The sequence below is a fragment of the Sus scrofa genome, chromosome 9, assembly GCF_054392235.1.
Source record: "Sus scrofa isolate SSC_HxYL_T2T_F1_AM1 chromosome 9, Sscrofa_HxYL_maternal_Yorkshire_Landrace_v2.0, whole genome shotgun sequence".
NCBI lineage: Eukaryota > Metazoa > Chordata > Mammalia > Artiodactyla > Suidae > Sus > Sus scrofa.
In genome coordinates, this window is record NC_139391.1 from 118,829,459 (window position 1) to 118,847,697 (window position 18,239).

An 18,239-nucleotide genomic window follows, 5' to 3' on the forward strand; every position below is an offset into this window, starting at 1 on the left:
CCTACTGAATCAGAAACTCTTGGAGTGTGAAGCAGTCTGTCTTTTAACAAGTTCTCCAGATGATTCTGATGCATGCAAACTTTTGCGAACTAATTTTAGATTACTGTTTTAGGATTCACATGAGAAAGAAATCAACTTATCTTGATTGCATGTTTTAAGAATTTTTAGATATTTAGAGCTCTTGTTCTCAATAAGGAGGATTCTGCACCCCAGGGGACATTTGGCAGCCTCTGTAGACTTGGTTTTTTTGGTGTTTTTGTTTTTTGTTTTTTTGTCTTTTTAGGGCCACACCCACAGCATATGGAGGTTGCCAGCCTAGGATTCCAGTCAGAGCTATAGCTGCTGGTCTACGCCACGGCCATAGCCATGCAGGATCCGAGCCGTGTATGAGACCTGCACCACAGCTCGTGGCATCGCTGCAGCACTGGATCCTTAACCCACTGAGAGAGGCCAGGGATCAAACCCACGTCCTGTCCTCATGGATGCTAGTCGGGTTCACAAACCACTGAGCCATGACAGGAACTCCCCTCTGTTGATATTTTGAGTATCATTACTGGTAGCTGGATACTACTAACATCTTAGTGGGTTTAGGTCAGGGATGCTGCTAAACATCCTGCAGGGCACAGGACAGCCAGCTCAAAATGTTAAGTGCTGAAGTTGAAAAGCTCAAACTTAGAGCAATTTAAAAAAAATCCATAGGAAGTTTGGATGCTAATCCTATTATGATAGGACTCTTCCATGAGAAGAGTCTAGCATCCATCTAAAACACAACAGTTGGAAAATGACAAGATTACAAAAGTCCACAAAACATGGCAAATTTGTCTTCTCAAATATTTGTTTACTAGTTTTTCTTCTTTCAAACAACTTTTGGAGTAGAGATTTTTCCAAAGTATTATATTACTGTATTAAGACATAGTATAAAAAGATAGGGAGTCTCTTATTTGATGGTGAAAATTGAGCTATTTGTTTTGACTTGTTAATTTTAAGAATCTTATCATAAATCTGAAATATTGGGGTTCAGGACATCTTTGAAATCCTTTGAAATTTGCTCATTGAGATGAGCAAATGATGAGCAAATTCTCCGTTTTATACAGTTAATTTCTCAAATGATTTAAAATACAAGTAGATGTATCATATAAATCAGAATCAATTGGTTTTTTCCTTTAAAATCAAATTTTTATTAGAAAAACGATAATAGTAATAGGTTTGTAAAGAGTAAAAGCCAGCTTTAGGATTTATTTTTTGTTTCCCTGTCAGTGTTTCTATAAATGCATATTTTTAGCTATTTAAAAATTGTTCGTAGGTAGATTCCCCATGACGCACTCCATGGTCATATTTTCTTGCAACCTCCTGCAAGTTAATCACCATTCTAAATTGCTATGTAGCATTCCCAAGTAAATAGCTACCTTTATTATGTGTGTTCCCCAGTGAAAATAAAATGAAAATAATTTATTTGGATTGCCTCACCCTTTTCTCTTTATTGTGTAAACATACCTGCAACCCCAAATCACATCACCTGGACTCTTAACTTTAAGGTACTAGGTAATGGATCTAGATTTCTTATACAGAATTTTGGGGGGGGCATCTTTTTAGGGCCACACCTGCGGCATGTGGGTGTTCCCAGGCTAGGGGTTGAATCCGGAGCTGTAGCTGCTGTCCTACGCCATAGCCATAACAGCTTGGAATCCAAGCTGAGTCTGTGACCTATACCACAGCTCACAGCAATGCCGGATCCTTAACCCACTGAGCAAGGCCAGAGATTGAACCCTGAGTCCTCATGGATCCTTGTTGGGTTCGTTACCTCTGAGCCACGATGGGAACTCCTAGAATAATTTTAACAAGATAGCCAGAATAATTGTTAGACAGTGAGTTGAAAGTATATCTTGAATTATTCTTCTGCTAAGTTATTATGATCTATGCCACTACATTCACATGGAACTTTTATGTATATTGTTTTTAATAGCTAGACATTGTAGACAGTGGTCTACATAAGGTAGAGGTACTGGAGTTGCCATCGTGGTGCAGTGGTTAATGAATACGACTAGGAACCATGAGGTTTCAGGTTTGATCCCTGGCCTTGCTCAGTGTGTTAAGGATCCGGCGTTGCCATGAGCTATGGTGTAGGTTGCAGACGCGGCTTGGATCCCGAGTTGCTGTGACTCTGGTGTAGGCCGGTGGCTACAGCTCCGATTCAACCCCTAGCCTGGGAACCTCCATATGCCTCGGGAGCGGCCCAAGAATAGGCAAAAAGCCAAAAAAAAAAAAAAAAAAGACAGAGGCACTAAGACTCATTAGGCCAGCTTAGTTCTTAAGAATAGGAGGGATCGAAGAGTGAAATGATTTGACCAAGATCATTTGATTTTTTTTTTTTTTTTAAGGCGTTACTGCTACATTGCTTAAGGAAAAAAACATATGTCATTTAAAGTAGGTAGTTTTAGGACTTTCATTTTTAACCTGTTTATGAAATCTTTTCGTAAATATATGAAATCTTCAAATGTTACTAGTGGTTCCCCCTTTTTCTTTTTTCCTTTTTTGGCTACCATGTGTCATACAGAGTTCCCAGGCCAGGGATCACATCCAGTTATGACCTACCCACAGCTAGAGCAATGCCAGATCCTTTAACCCACTGTGCCAGGCTGGGGATCAAATCTGAGTCCTAGAGCTGCAGAGATGCCCCTGATCCTGTTGTGCCATAGCAGGAACTCCTGTTGTTCATTTTATGGTGTGAAAAATGAGTTATCGTATGAGTTATAAGAAGTAGATCTTTGTCTTTTTTTCTTTTATTTATTTAATCACTACTGGACTAAACATTTCTATCTTTTCATTTGGAAAAAAAAAAGAAAATATTTAAATATTTTTCTGTACCCATAGGTGTTGTTATAATCGATGACCATCCTGAAGTAACGGTAGTTGAAGATCCTCAGTCAAATTTAAATGATGATGGTTTTACCGAAGTGGTATCCAAAAAACAACAAAAACGTCTACAGGATGAGGAACGCCGAAAGAAGGAAGAACAAATCATACAGGTTTGGTGTTTCAATTTGTTGGTAGTTATTTAGATTGTTGCCCAGAATATATTAGGAAATGGTCAAGCTTTCATTTCTGTCTACCTAAAAGGTCAAGGCTGTATTTATTATTCAAGTGTTGAGAATGACCTCACTTTTACAAATTTAAGCTCTTTAACCAGAATTGAGGTAAATTTTAAATAGAATACAATCACTGTAGCTCACAATTTGCCTTAGCGAGGACCATCTTTATTTCAAAACATGCGTAATTTGCCCACCTTATTGCATTGCAGAGTTAATTTTAAATTATCTTGGAAATCGAATGAACACACCTGCCATAATATCTAATAACTTGAAGGTTCTTGACCTATACAAGTTTCTGATGTAATCTAAATTAGTTCATTTAAATACATAGTATGAATCACAGTAAGTTAATTCATTTAAGTCAACCCAAACACCCATTTTGCTAATTGCTAACACAGTACAAAAATAGAGCACATGGGTCATAGTGATAGAGAGCCCTAATAGAAGGCTTAAAAACAGGGAACACTAAAAATCCTATGTGGGTGGGATTTTTAAATTTAATTGAATAATCCTTGGGATTAGATATTTATTTACTTATTAAAGGAAGGTACATTAGTGCCTATATCCTATGTAGCATAATGCCCAGCAACACTCCCAGAATTAGTGTTTCTGTGGCAAACAGGAGTTGAATGAAATCAGTAACTTTTTGTCAGGTGGGGTCGGGTTTTGCTGCCAAGTGATTTAGTGTTGAATTTTTTTTTTAATGTTTTTTATTTTTTCCAATATAGTTGGTTTATAGTGTTCTGTCAACTGTACTTCCTTAATTTTTTGAATTTCAGAATTATGGAAAAAGATTGTGGACCTATAGATCAAGAATGTATAATACATATTTGTCTTTTTTTTTTTTTTTTTTCCCAAATAGCATCTTGGCTTCTTGTAATTAAAATCTCATTTAGCAACCTTGACATTTTTATTCTGTCGGGGACTTATTTTGAAAAGTAAAAGTGCTAAATTAGTATGTAGCTTTGTTGGAACTTCCATTCATGAACCATTATTTTCAGCTTTGTTATTGACCAAAAAAAAAAAAAATGATTCCTGCCAACTCTTTAAGGTTTGGAATAAAAAGAATGCAAGTGAAAAAGGAAGAAGTCAGACTTCCAAGCTCCCGCCAAGATTTGCCAAAAAACAGGCTACGGGGACCCAGCAAGCACAGCCTCCAGCCTCTGCTCTGGTCTCAGCTCCCGGTCCAGGTTCAACCTCAGCTCCTGTTCCAGCCACAACTTCAGCTCCAGTTCTAGCCTCAGCCCCAGCCCCAGTTCTAGCATCATCCTCGGCTCCAGTTTCAGCCCCAGCTGCAGTTCCAATCTTAACCTCCACCTCTGCTGCACTTCCAACATTAGCCTCTGCCTCAGCTCCAGTTCCAGCCCCAGCCTCCACCTCAGCTACAGCCACAGCCTCTTCTTCAGTTCCAGCTCCAACCCCAATCCTTGCCTCAGTTTCCACATCAGCTTCTGTCCCCATCCTTACCTCAGCCTCAATTCCCATCCTTGCTTCAGCCCTAGCACCAGCTTCAGTTCCATCTCCAGCTGTCTCAGCCCCAACTGTCCCCACATCAACCCCAGCTGCCCCTGCCTCAGCCTCCACTACCCCTGCCTCACTCCCAGCCCCAACCCCAACCCCAGCCCCAGCTCCAGCAGCAGCCCCAACCCCCGCCTCCACCCTAGTCCAAGTCCCAGCACTTCCCCCAGCTCCAGCCTCCACTGCCCCAGGCCAGACTCAGGGACAGATTCACAAAACAGTCCAGAGTCCGCTGCAGACTACAACACAGTCTTCAAAACAGCCACCTCCTTCAATTAGACTACCTTCAGCTCAGACACCTAATGGCACAGATTATGTCACCACAGGAAAATCCATCCAGAGCTCACAGTCACATGGCACTCTTAAGACTGAATTATGGGATAACAAAGTGGCCCCACAAGCTGTACTGAATGACATCTCTAAGAAATGTAAGTATGCAGCAAAAAGTGAGGGTGGGGGAATGGCATGGGAATTTGGGGTTTGTTTTCAGTTTTATTTATATACTCACTATGTTCTTTTGTAGCCGTCTCTCTTTTTTTTTTTTTTTTTTTTCCTTAGTAGGAAGCTGTAGTAGTAATCTTTTCCTAGCTTCCTTCTTAAAGCACTTGTTTTTAAGAAAATTGTGTTATACTTTTAACAGACATATTTTATGGGCACAACTTTGTGTTGATAAAACAATGTACAATGCTTTAGGGGGAGTTATGTTTATTTTGTCATGTGAGAATTTCTAAGTAACTATCTGAAAAGTCAGTTGTTTTATTGTATGCTGCCATTAAAAGGCAGGCTTAAATGGATTAAAGATTATTAGCTTCTAAGTTTTAATGGTCACATTTCCATTGGCTTCTCCCTTTCAGTAGGTCCCATTAGTCCACCACAGCCACCTTCAGTCAGTGCATGGAATAAGCCCCTAACATCATTTGGATCAGCTGCTTCATCAGAGGTAGGAATAGACTTAATGGCTTTTGTGGGGTTCCTGTGGCACTTTCCTTTAAAACAGTTTCTCAAACTTTGGCATGCCTAAGAATCACCTGGAGAGCTTCTTCTTCTTCTCCTTCTTCTTCTTCTTCTTTTCAGGGCCGCACCCAAGGCATATGGAGGTTCCCAGCCTTAGGGGGTGGTATCAGAGCTGCAGCTGCTGGCCTGCACCACAGCCACAGCAATGCCAGATCCGAGCCACATCTGTGACCTACACCACAGCCGACATCAACGCTAGATCCTTAACCCACTGAGCGAGGCCAAGGATCGAACCTGCATCCTCGTGGATACCAGTCAGATTCATTTCTGCTGGGCCATGATGGGAACTCCCTGGAGAGCTTATTAAAGTACATTTCTGGGACCCATGCTCAAGAGTTTCTGATTCATTAGGTCTGGGTTGAGGCCTGAATACATTTCTAGTAAGTTCCCAAGTGGTGCTAATCATACTGAATCTCAATAGTTATAAGCTGCTTTTCACCTTTCGACATACATATTAAGCTTAACATTTTAAAAACTGTACTTTTAAGAAAAAAGTCCCTGTGATACGGAGAATATAAGTGCAATTACTATTTTCTGGACTGTTCTACTATATATTTAATATGGTATGAATGTTTGAATAATTAGTATAACTTAGGAGCAGAGTTTACAGGAATTGTACTAACATAATTTCTCAAATGTGTAATTTTGGTAAATAACTGTTTAGACCAGCAATTCTTTTTTTTTTTTTTTTTTTTTTTTTGTCTTTTTGCTATTTCTTGGGCCGCTCCTGCGGCATATGGGAGGTTCCCAGGCTAGGGGTCTAATCGGAGCTGTAACTACCAGCCTACGCCAGAGCCACAGCAACTCAGGGATCTGAGCCGTGTCTGCGACCTACACCACAGCTCACGGCAACGCCAGATCCTTAACCCACTAAGCAAGGCCAGGGATCGAATCCGCAACCTCATGGTTCCTAGTCGGATTCATTAACCACTGCGCCACGACGGGAACCCCCTAGACCAGCAATTCTTCATTGAACAAAAAAAATTTATTGAGCACTTGCAGTGTATCAGGCACTGTCCTAACTTGTGGCCTTACCAAAGGGGGGTGGTGGTATAAAAACAGAATAAAATCCCTGCACTCATGGGGCTTCCATTGCAGTGGGAAGAACTAACAATAAATAACACGATGTATTAAATGGTGATCAGTACTGAGGAGAAAAGCAAAGTAAGGAGGGTGTATAAGGAAATTCCCAGGGATCAAGGTGGCGGAGGAGTAAGATGTGGCACTTACTTTCTCCCACAAACACATTAAAAAAACCATCTAAGTATAGAATGACTGCACAGAACATCTACTGAATGCTGGCAGGAGACCTTAAACCTCCAAAAATGGCAAGAAATCCTCCACATAATGGCTAGAACAAAAGGAAAAAAAAGAGAGAAAGAAAATTCCCAAGGGATGGGAGACAATTTAAAATAAGGCAGCCAGGAAAGGCTACTTAGGTGACATTTGAAACACTTGGAGGAGGTAAGAGAGAGCATGCTGTTTAGTTATCTTAGAAAAAGTGAGTTCCTTGGTACAGAGAATAGCAAATACAAAAGCCTTGAGACAGAGCATGGCTGGTGTGTTTGAAGAACATCAGGGAGGTCTGTGTGGCTAAACTGAAGTAAGGGATAAAGAGAAAATAGATAAAGTTGGAAAGATAATAGATGGGGGATATGTTAGGGCCTTTGGGAGAGATAGAAAGGCAATAGATGGTTTTGAGAAAAAGATGGGATCTGACTTTTAAAAGACTACTGTTAAGTGGTCTGCTGAGAACAGTCTGGGGGGAGAGAGTCGACATTAGGATGGTGTTGTAGTAATCAAATGAAGATAACTTAAACCAGACCAGGGAAGTGACATTAAAAGAGGTGAGAAATAGTTGGGCTCTGGGGTATTTGAAGATAGAACCCACAGATTCACTGATGGATTAAATGTATGTGAGAAGGAGGCGTCAGAGTTATCTCCAAAGCTTTTGACTCGAGCAGCAAGAAAGGAATAGTTTCCCATCAGTTAAGATTGGGAGGATATAAAATGAATCATCATTGGGGAAGAAGAAAAGGGAGTTCAGTTTGGGACTTTGTTGGATTTAAGATGTATATTACATACCTAAGTGGAAATGTGTCAAGTAGGTAGTTGGATATAAGAATTTGTAGTTCAGAGAAGATGGTCTCGTTCGGCAGTATGAATTCAAAAATCATTGGGTGAGGTTGAAAGAGATCACCAAGGGAGAATGAGTTATAAGAGTACTCAGAAAAGAGAAGAGAATTAAAAGAAAAAAAGAGGAAAAAAATTCTTAGATGTGAGAGATGGAGAAGCTAAATGATGGGAAAAGTATCCTGGAATCCCAAGTGAAAGATAAGTTTAAAGAAAGAAGGATAAATCAAGTTGTCAAATGCTGCTGGAAGGTCAAATAAACAGATCCCGAGCATTGACAGCTGGCATTAACAGCTAGAGGTTGCTTGAGACTTTAACAAGAATAGTGTTGGAGCAGCAGGTGCCAAAGTGTGAATTTAAGAGAAAATGGGAGAAAAGATGAGTACATTTACCCCTTTCTATCCAAGGGTTTTTTGTTTTGGTTTGGTTTGGTTTTTTTGGGGGGAGGGGTCCTTTTTAGTGCAGCACCTGAGGCATATGGAAGTTCCCAGGCCACGGGTTGAATCAGAGCTGTAACCGTGAGCCTGTACCACAGCCACAGCAATGCCAGAGCTGAGCTGCATCTTCGACCTACTGCACAGTGGCAATGCCAGATCCTTGACCCACTGAGCAAGACCAGGGATCAAACTCAAGTCCTCATGGATACTAGTCAGGTTCATTACTGCTGAGCCACTATGGGAACTCCATCCAAGGAGGTTTGAGTCCCCCCCATGGATACTAAACTCCAAGGATGCTCAAGTCTCATAAAATGATACAGTATGTTGCATATAATCATCTCTAGATTACAATTCCTAATACAAAGTAAGTGTTAGGTAAATACTTGCTGGTATGCAGCAAATTCAAGTTTTGCTTTTGGGGACTTTCTGGAATTTTTTTTTTTCTTTTTAATCCAGGGGTGGTAGAGCCCATGGATGATGAATGAAGGAGGGCCAACTAACTCTATAACACTCCTAGAGAAGTTGTGCTGTAAAGGGGAAGCTGAGAAATGTAGATGAAGATATAGCTGAGATATCTACCCCTGGGAAGTCTTCCCACTATCCTTATACCCCTAGTTCAGCTTTTTGACTTGGGTCTAGAGTAGTCCTCATCATCTGTTTTGATTTTTAAAGTTCTATAGAGAACTCTGTGTACAAGTAGAATTAAGAGTCACTGGATTCTATATTTAAGATCCTCAGTTTAGGAGTTCCTGTTGTGGCTCCATAGGTTAAGAACCCAGTGTCGTGTCCCTGAGGATGCGGGTTTGATCCCTGGCCTCACTCAGTGGGTTAAGGATCTGGTGGTGCCACATCGTAGCATAAGTCGCAATATGGCTGGAATGCAGTGTTGCTGTGGCCGTGATGTAGGCAGGCAGTTGCACCTCTGATTCAGCCCCTAGCCTGGGAACTTCCGTATGCGGCAGGTATGGCCATAAAAAGGGGAGAAAAATATATATATCCTCAGTTTAATCACTTTTCTTCTGTTGACATTATGATTAATTAGCATTTCTTATACAGAAAGTTATAGGTTTTTCATACTGATAAAAAGGATGGATTAGGAATTTTCTTTGTTTTGAATGGGTGTGCTGGTTTAATAATTTTGTTAAAATGTTTGGTCTAGGAGTTCCCGTCGTGGCGCAGTGGTTAACGAATCCGACTAGGAACCATGAGGTTGCGGGTTTGATCCCTGCCCTTGCTCAGTGGATTAAGGATCCTGCGTTGCTGTGGCTCTGGTGTAGGCCAGCAGCTACAGCTCGAATTAGATCCCTAGCCTGGGAACCTCCATATGCCACAGGAGCGGCCCAAAGAAATAGCAAAAAGACAAAAAAAAAAAAAAAAAGTTTAGTCTAGGCTTTTTAATTGACATTAAAGTGCAGAAATAATAATCCCTCAGCTGCAATATTTTTGTTATAGACATTCTACTACAAATTTGTGATATTAAAAGGATGCTTACATTCTCCTCCAGCCACTTGGAGGAGTAAGATATTTAGTTGGTATTTCATTTTTCTCACACACATTTTTTTTCTCATCCTCTTTATGTTCTTTATGTCAGTTTCTGGATAGAATATTATTTTATCATCTCTCCTTGCCTTACATTTTATACACTTTTTTGTTTCAAAGGATATAATATTCTTAATGTCTCATGTTCTTTAATAATCCTATTAACTGTCAATCAATTTGCCTATTCGTTTAACTATTTATAAGTTCTTGTTTTTTATATAATTAATAGCTTTCAATCATTAAGTACTGTAGCATTCTGTTCTTCTAAGACTAATTGTACATTTATACTGAACTGACTATAAAATTTCAACATTGACTAAAACAGATGTTTATTCTAAGTTACATTGATAGATAATTTTCTTGTAGTTTGAAAGTGAATATTCAGATATTAAAAATAGATCTAGTAGTTTCCTTCAGGCCCAGTGGATTCAGGATTTGGTGTTGTCCCTGATTTGTCTCTGGTTATTGCTGTGGAATTATAAGACCAAGTCTTGAAGTTGAACTTTGTCTCCGGTGGGTTTGTTTGTTTGTTCTTCCATGAATAGATTAAGTGTAGCTTTCCTGGTTTCAGTTACCTGGAGTCAACCACAGCCAGAAAATATTATATGGAAAATTCCAGAAATAAACAAATTGTGCATACCTTTCTGAATTAATAGCTTGATGAAATCTCATGCCATCCTGCTTGGGACAAGAATCATCCCCTTATTCAGCATTCCTCCCCACCCACTACATTGTAGCCATCTTGGTTATCACATTGACCGATCATTTTGCTGTGCTTGTGTTCAAGTAACACTAACTTAATAATGGCCCCAAAGTGCAAGAGAGGTACTGCTGGTAATTTAGATGTTTTTCTTACTGTGTGTTTATAATTTAAACTGTGTCACAGTTATGTATATATAGGAAAAAACACAGTATATGTAGGGCTCAGTACTATCTGTGGTTTTGGGCATCTGCTGAGGGTCTTGTTCCATCTCCTTCAGATAATAGGGGACTGCTGTAGTTGTTATGAACATCCTCCGGTTTACAGAGCCCCATGTCACCTAGACTTCTGCTTGTCCATCTTCTACCACTGTTCCTAATATCTGCTGTGTTCCATCTGGCCTCGCCAGTTTGTTTGTTTGTTTGTTTGTTTATTTAGCCTTTCGGGGGCCACACGTGCGGCATATGGAAGTTCCCGGGCTAGGAGTCAGATAGGAGCTGCAGCTGCCAGTCTACATGACAGCCATAGCAATACTGGATCCTTAACCCACTGGGCAAGGCCAGGGATTGAACCCACATCCTTATGGATACTAGTCAAGTTTGTTGCCTCTGAGCCACAATGGGAACTCCCACTAGGTTTTTGTTGTTGTTGTTGTTTTAATTCTTGACATTTATATTAGGTGTTTGCTCTACCAGAAACATTTCCCACTGATCTTGCCTTTTTTTTTAAATTTTATTTATCTATTTTTGCTTTTTTTTTAAATTACTCAAATGAATTTATCACATCTGTAGTTGTATAATGATCATAACAATCTGATTTCACAGGATTTCCATCCCACAGCCCAAGCACATCCCCCCACCCCTGATCTTGTCTTTTTGATTCAATTTCAGCGTGACTTCCTAGGGACTTTTAAGTGGCTTAACTGTATTTTAGTTTTTGCATATCCCTTATCTAACTTTTTAGTTATTCATCCATTGTAATGCAAATTCTGCATGTTAGATTGATAATATCTGTCTGGATCAGTGCCTAACAAAGAGATGGTGCTACATAAATTAGCACTTTCATTGATAAATGGATTCCTAAGGTCCATGCACTCCATTACCAATCCAGAGTACTTCTTTGTATAAATTCACTTTATTTTCAAAACAAAAGTAGGTAACTCTGGAATTCCTATCTTTCTTTGCTCTCCCATTAATTCATTCACCTGTTTGTCACTGGTGGAGCCTCTAGGTATTTGTTGTTTTATATCTATTTTAACTTGAGGCTATAATTTGCCCTTAAATCCAGGGCATTAAAGCCAGGTCTTATAATACTTAAGTCTTACATTAGTTTTTATTTTATTAGCTTTTTTCCTAATAACAGAACAATGGTGTTTAAGATAATGATAATGTTCTCTTAAGACGTAGTGTCAGTTAATCTCAGATGTAGATTGCTTCACACTTCTGTTGTACTTTTTTTTTTTTTTTTTTTCCTGTCTTTTTGCCTTTTCTAGGGCCGCTCCTGCAGCATATGGAGGTTCCCAGGCTCCATATCGGAGCTCCATACAGGTCCAATTGGAGCTGTAGACGCCGGGCTACCCCAGAGCCACAGCAACTCGGGATCCGAGCCTCGTCTGCGACCTACACCACAGCTCACAGCAATGCCAGATCTTTAACCCACTAAGCAAGGGCAGGGATCGAACCCACAACCTCATGGTTCCTAGTCGGATTCGTTAACCACTGCGCCACGACAGGAACTCCCTGTTGTACTTTTAAAATATGTTTTACTCTGTAAATCAGTCAAATTTGAACCCTGCTTTGAAGCAAATTTTTCAATGTTCTCTTACTAGGGAACAAAGAATAGTCAAGAAAGTGGAGTTGAAATTGGAATTGACACAATTCAGTTTGGTGCTCCAGCTTCTAATGGGAACGAAAATGAAATTGTTCCCGTGCTTTCAGAAAAAACTACTGACAAAATGTCTGAACCTAAAGAACAAAGGCAGAAGCAGCCACGGGCAGGCCCTATCAAAGCCCAGAAGGTAAAGACAATTCATGTTCCAGATATAATTGTATGAAAGCCACTAGCACTTATGGAGAATAAATAACAGCTTTAACATTGGGTTTAGTTTTCTTGAATATCTTTGATCATGATGTGTTTTGTCATAAACATTGAATTTAGCTTCCAGATTTGAGTCCAGTGGAAAACAAAGAACATAAACCTGGTCCTATTGGAAAGGAACGTTCATTGAAAAACAGAAAAGTAAAAGATGCCCAGCAGGTGGAGCCAGAAGGACAAGAGAAACCAAGCCCTGCTACAGTCAGAAGTACAGATCCTGTGACAACAAAGGAAACCAAAGCAGTTTCAGAAATATCTACTGAAATAGGAACAATGATTTCAGTATCATCCACAGAATATGGCACTAACGTAAAGGTAAGCAACATTGCCAGGTCAGGTGAACCAAATTAGGTCTAAAATGAGTGGGAAAAACAGCAACAGTATTTTTTTTCCTTTTTCTTGAGACATACAGTTCTGTGGCTTATATGAGTTATTATTCCTACAGAGAATACTTTATTTCATGGTGTGCATATGTGAGCTAAAGAAATTTCTACCATAAATTATTTCTTTCTGTGGAAACTTAATTCTGGACTATTGAGTAGTTTTTTGTTTGTTTGTTTTTGTCTTTTTGCCTTTTTCTAGAGCTGCTCCCGTGGCATGTTGAGGTTCCCAGGCTAGGGGTATAATCGGAGCTGTAGCCACCAGCCTACGACAGAGCCACAGCAAAGCCAGATCCGAGCCTCGTCTGCAACCTACACCACAGCTCACAGCAACGCCGGATCCTTAACCCACTGAGCAAGGCCAGGGATCAAACCCGCAACCTCTTGGCTCCTAGTTGGAGTCATTAACCACTGAGCCATGACAGGAACTCCTGGACTATTGAGTAATTTAAAGTGGAAAAAGATTTATGAGATTAGAATACTTTTCAATGGGTTCGTAGACTTTGAAAGAATTACTCTGTGTTATTTTTTATTTTATCAATGGAGTTATAATGGAGCCCTCTTTATCTTGCCCACTGATGAGATTCTGAAGTTAGGAAATAAGATAAACTTTTAGTAACTCCAGTATAGCCAGTTTTCTTCCAAATTTGTTGGAACAGATCATGTTTCATTGGTTGAGCACCAGAGAAATGGTTGACTTCATTTAGGGACTATGGTTTTGTTTTGTTTTGTTTTTGATTTTTAGGGCCACACTTGAGGCATATGGAGGTTTCTAAGCTAGGGGTCGAATAGGAGCTACAGCTGCTGGCCTACATCACAGCCACAGCAACGTGGGATCCAAGCCAATGCCACCTACAGCACAGCTCATGGCACCGCCAGATCCTTAACCCCATTGAGTGAGGCCAGGGATCGAACCCTCAACCTCATGGTTCCTAGTTGGATTTGTTTCTGCTGTGCCACAATGGGAACTCCGCATTTAGGGACTATGTTGAATGAAAGATTCATATCTAAAAATACTCAGTAAGGCAAGATATACTGAGTGACGTATGGGACTAACACTTGTGGGAACAGCACATTTATATCTGCTATTTGGTGTTCACTCTGGGACATGTATTTATTGAGAATGGTAGATGGAATCTTTCATATTATTTGAATATTTTCCTCTTTTTAATTGTCGTACAACTCAGTGCATGGAAATAAAAAGCTGGTGTGATCCAGAGATTCATGATGATAAATAAGGAGTTTATCCTAAAACCTAATTAATTGTGATAACTGAAATCTTGATATTTATCCATATTTTTATTTTATTTTGAAGAAAATAAAATATCAATAGTTGAAAGTAAGATATAGATTGAGTATAAAAACCAACCAGAGGAGTTCCTGTCGTGGGGCAGTGGAATCGAATCTGACAAGGATCCATTAGGATTCGGGTTCAATCCCTGGTCTTGCTCAGTGGGTTAAGGAGCCGATGTTGCTCTGAGCTGTGGTGTAGGTCACAGAGAAAGCTCAGCTCTGGTGTGGCTGTGGCTGTGGCGTAGGCCAGCAGCTGTGGCTCTGATCCAACCCCCTAGCCTGGGAACTTCCATATGCTGCAAGCGCGGCCCTAAAAGGCAAAAAAAGAGAGAAAAACAACCAGAGTTCTTTTAGTAATCCACAGAAATAAATATTTGGTATTGTAACTAATACTACGCAGTATTTTTTTTTAAATGTATAGGACCCCAGCAGTGGTTGAAACGTGGGTCTGTGTTTATTTTATCCAACTGTTGGTCTTAAGATTTGTTGGGGTTTTTTTTGTTTTTGCTTTTTAGAGTCGCACCCTTCGGCATATGGAGCTTCCCAGGCTAGGAGTTCAATCAGAGCTGTAGCTGCCAGCCTACACCACAGCCACAGCAACTTAGGATCCTCAACCCACTGAGCGAGGCCAGGATTTGAACCTGCGTCCTCATGGATGCTAGTCAGATTCATTAACTGCTGAGCCACGATGGAACTCCCGATCTTTAAGATTTGAATGAGTTAAGTCTTGAGTTGAATCTGCTCCCCTCTCCTGCTTTCTTCTAAAACAACTTTACAACTATTAGGCTGTCATTAGAAAGTAACTCTTAAATTCAGTTTAAAACTTTTTTTTTTTCCTATTACTACTCCACAGGAATCTGTAACAGACTATACTACACCTTCTTCCTCTCTGCCTAACACTGTGGCTACTAATAATGCAAAGATGGAGGATACTTTGGTTAATAATGTAAGTAATCAACTTGAGATATGACAAATTTGGGTAGGAACCTGGCTATTGTTACATAATACATACTTTATGACCAGTATTTAACTCTTGGCAAAGAATTGACAGTAAGTTTGTATTAAGGAGCACTATAATATAATTAGGGGAAATAGAGCTGAGTTGTTGTTTTTCCCCGAAAGTCATCAGCCTTACATTTAATATCCAGGCTTGTGGTGCTCAGACTTGGTTTCATAAGCACTAATCTTATTAACCTAGTTTTGCTAAAAATTTTTGTTCTTAGCTTCCACATTCTATAGATTCTACATTTGGTTGGTAATTTTGTTCTTAAATGACACCTTTTTTTAACTCAGTGAAAACTATTCACTTAAAACAAAAAGACAATTATATTATTATGAAATATTTATGTGTATCTTTTGGAATTTAAAAAATTATACTGGACCTTAATCGTCATTCCTCTTGTGAGGACCAAGCTATAATGTATATGTTAGTACTTCAAAAACCTTTAAATGCTCTATGAAAAAGTGATAGTAAGTAATGTAAGATTAGTCTCCCAAAATCATCTATGTTATAATCTAAGGCTCTGTTAAATATCAGTAGAGTCCCTTGGAGTTCCCGTTGTGGCTCAGTGGTAACTAACCTGACTAATATCCATGAGGATGTGGGTTTGATCCCTGGCCTCATTCAGTGGGTTAAACTGTGGTGTAGATGTGGTGTAGATGTGGTGTAGGTGGTGCACTTATAGCTCGGATCCCATGTTACTGTGGCTGTGGTGTAGTCCAGCAGCTGCAATTGCAATTCAACCCCTAACGTGGGAACTTCCACATGCTGCAGGTATGACCCTAAAGAGCCAAAAAAAAAACTTCAGTATGGTCCAAAATTTTACCTAGTTCACTGGCTGACTGGGTGAAAAATTGAAGGCGAAAAAGTTAGGTAACCTTCATGGTAGAAGAGCGTTTTAGAGGTTATTTGTATGGCTCTTTTGTTTTGTAGGGCAGGTATGGTAGAGATTTGGTCATCTGCTCTCTTTTTAGAATATAACTCTATAATATACAATAACTTTTCTTTTTTAAAAAAATTCTTTACAGATGCATTTAAAGGTCTTGTAAAAGCCTTTAACTGTCATTTTAGGAATAAAAATCTCAATTATGTCTTATTATAATGTCTTTCCTATGTTTTTCTTTTCTTCCTTCTAGGTAGGTATATAGTCTTTTAGGTGAGATGCACTAGGGATCATTGAAGACACATTTGTAGTCCAGCTGAAGGACTTGTACCTTTTTTAGGGCCACACTCATGGCATATGGAGGTTCCCAGGCTAAGGGTTGAATTGGAGCTACAGCTGCTGGCCTCCACCACAGTCACAGCAATGCCAGATCTGAGCCACATCTGCAGCCTACACCACAGCTCACAGCAATGCCAGATCCTTAACCCACTGAACAAGGCCAGGGCTCGAACCTGTGTGCTCATGGATGCTAGTCAGATTCGATTCCACTGAGCCTGAGCCATGGTGGGTACTCCTACTTTTGTTCTTGAATCTCGTTATAAGAAAATTGACCAGATTGCCAGAAGGAGAACAGTTTATTTACCCTGTCATGTTAAATGCTTCTCAGAACCTGTGGATCCGGTAAATTGTGGAAATTATATTCCTTAGAGCTTTGCTATACAGTGTGTGGTCCATGGACCAGTAGCATCGGCATCACCTGGGAGCTTGTTTGAAAAGCAGAATTTCAGGCCTTACCCCAGGCCAACTGAATAAGAATCTGCATTTTGACAACACCCCCAGGTGTTTTGTTTAATACATTAAAATATAAGAAGCATGGCCTTTGAGTTTGTATTTGGAGCAGATTCTTTTTTCAGTTAATCTGTGCATGAATAAGCAGATACTCTCTTTTCAGAAGTTTGATTTAAGATGTCCAAAATTATCAGTTATTGTAAATATAGTGTAACACTAAGTCAGATATTCCTCTTGGCTCAGATGAAAAATAAATAACCTCAGAATACATTAGCCTTATCTTTAACTGTGCTTTTGTAGCAGACTTAGTTGAATTGTGATATGTGTTGCCTACTTTTCAGGTGCCCTTGCCCAACACCCTCCCCCTCCCTAAGAGGGAGACTATACAACAGAGCTCCAGCCTAACTTCAGTTCCTCCCACTACTTTCAGCCTCACCTTCAAGGTAGGTACAATATCCATCTCTGAAAAGTCCTTGATTATTGCATGCAAGGGGTCATAAATTAATAATACTTTTGGTATTTTTACTAGTTTTGTGTAATAAACAACAATACTAAGCTGAGGAAATGGAGCAATGTCAAATTATACCTTAAAATTTTATTTCTAATACCACATAGCAGTGACTTGATAGTGCCCTATTTAAAGTGAACTATCATGGAGTTCCCACTGTGGCACAGTGGAAATGAATCCGACTAGTATCCATGAGGATGCAGGTACGATCCCTGGCTTTGTTCAGTGGGTCCAGGAGCCAGCATCGTAGATCCCGTGTGGCTGTGGCTCTGGCATAGGCCAGCAGCTGTAGCTCAGATTTGACCCCTAGCCTGGAACTTCCATGAGCCGTGGCTGCGGCCCTGAAGAGCAAAAAAATAAAATAAAGTGAGCTATTATGCTTGTGAATTTTGTCTTAAAAATACAGGAGAGTATGTTATAGTTCATGTTTGTACTGAGTTCCTCTTAGAGGTCTTTAATGTGTTTGTGGGAGAAGGTGAGCATGTCATCTTATTCCTCCGCCATCTTGATCCTTCCCCTACCTCTTAGAGGTCCTAATAATTATAGAATATATTAGTTGTGTACAAAACAACTAACTTGATGTCGCATATTTTTTATCTTGAGCACCAATGATGGTAAAAATGCTAATTTTCTGTCTTTCCTATATGTCATGTGTGAATTGAATGAATGCGGTCTAACAGTGATTCAGAATATTTTTATGAAGATACAAATTTTTGAATAAGGGTCCAAAAGAGATTTACTTTTTTATTTATTTTTGGCCATGCCTGTGGCATGTGGAAGTTCCCAGGCCAGATACTGAACCTGCCCCATAGCAGCACCCCAGGCTGCAGCAGTGATGATGCCAGATCATTAACCCACCATG

General features: G+C 39.8%; 1 protein-coding gene across 39 annotated transcripts in view; it reads left to right on the plus strand.

The window, feature by feature from the left end:
• PRRC2C (proline rich coiled-coil 2C) overlaps positions 1-18,239 on the plus strand; it is a 94,214-nt gene that overhangs the window by 57,392 nt on the left and 18,583 nt on the right. For 23 of the 39 annotated variants that reach the window (XM_005653740.4, XM_005653732.3, XM_005653742.4 and 20 more), the window contains exons 18-24: positions 2,872-3,026; positions 4,141-5,035; positions 5,462-5,547; positions 12,259-12,447; positions 12,588-12,839; positions 15,051-15,143; positions 17,211-17,312. In XM_005653740.4, the coding sequence (XP_005653797.2) occupies positions 2,872-3,026; positions 4,141-5,035; positions 5,462-5,547; positions 12,259-12,447; positions 12,588-12,839; positions 15,051-15,143; positions 17,211-17,312 (1,772 nt within the window). The remainder of the gene's footprint in view (positions 1-2,871; positions 3,027-4,140; positions 5,036-5,461; positions 5,548-12,258; positions 12,448-12,587; positions 12,840-15,050; positions 15,144-17,210; positions 17,313-18,239) is intronic. The other 16 variants (XM_005653733.4, XM_084977608.1, XM_084977598.1 and 13 more) reach the window with 3 other exon arrangements.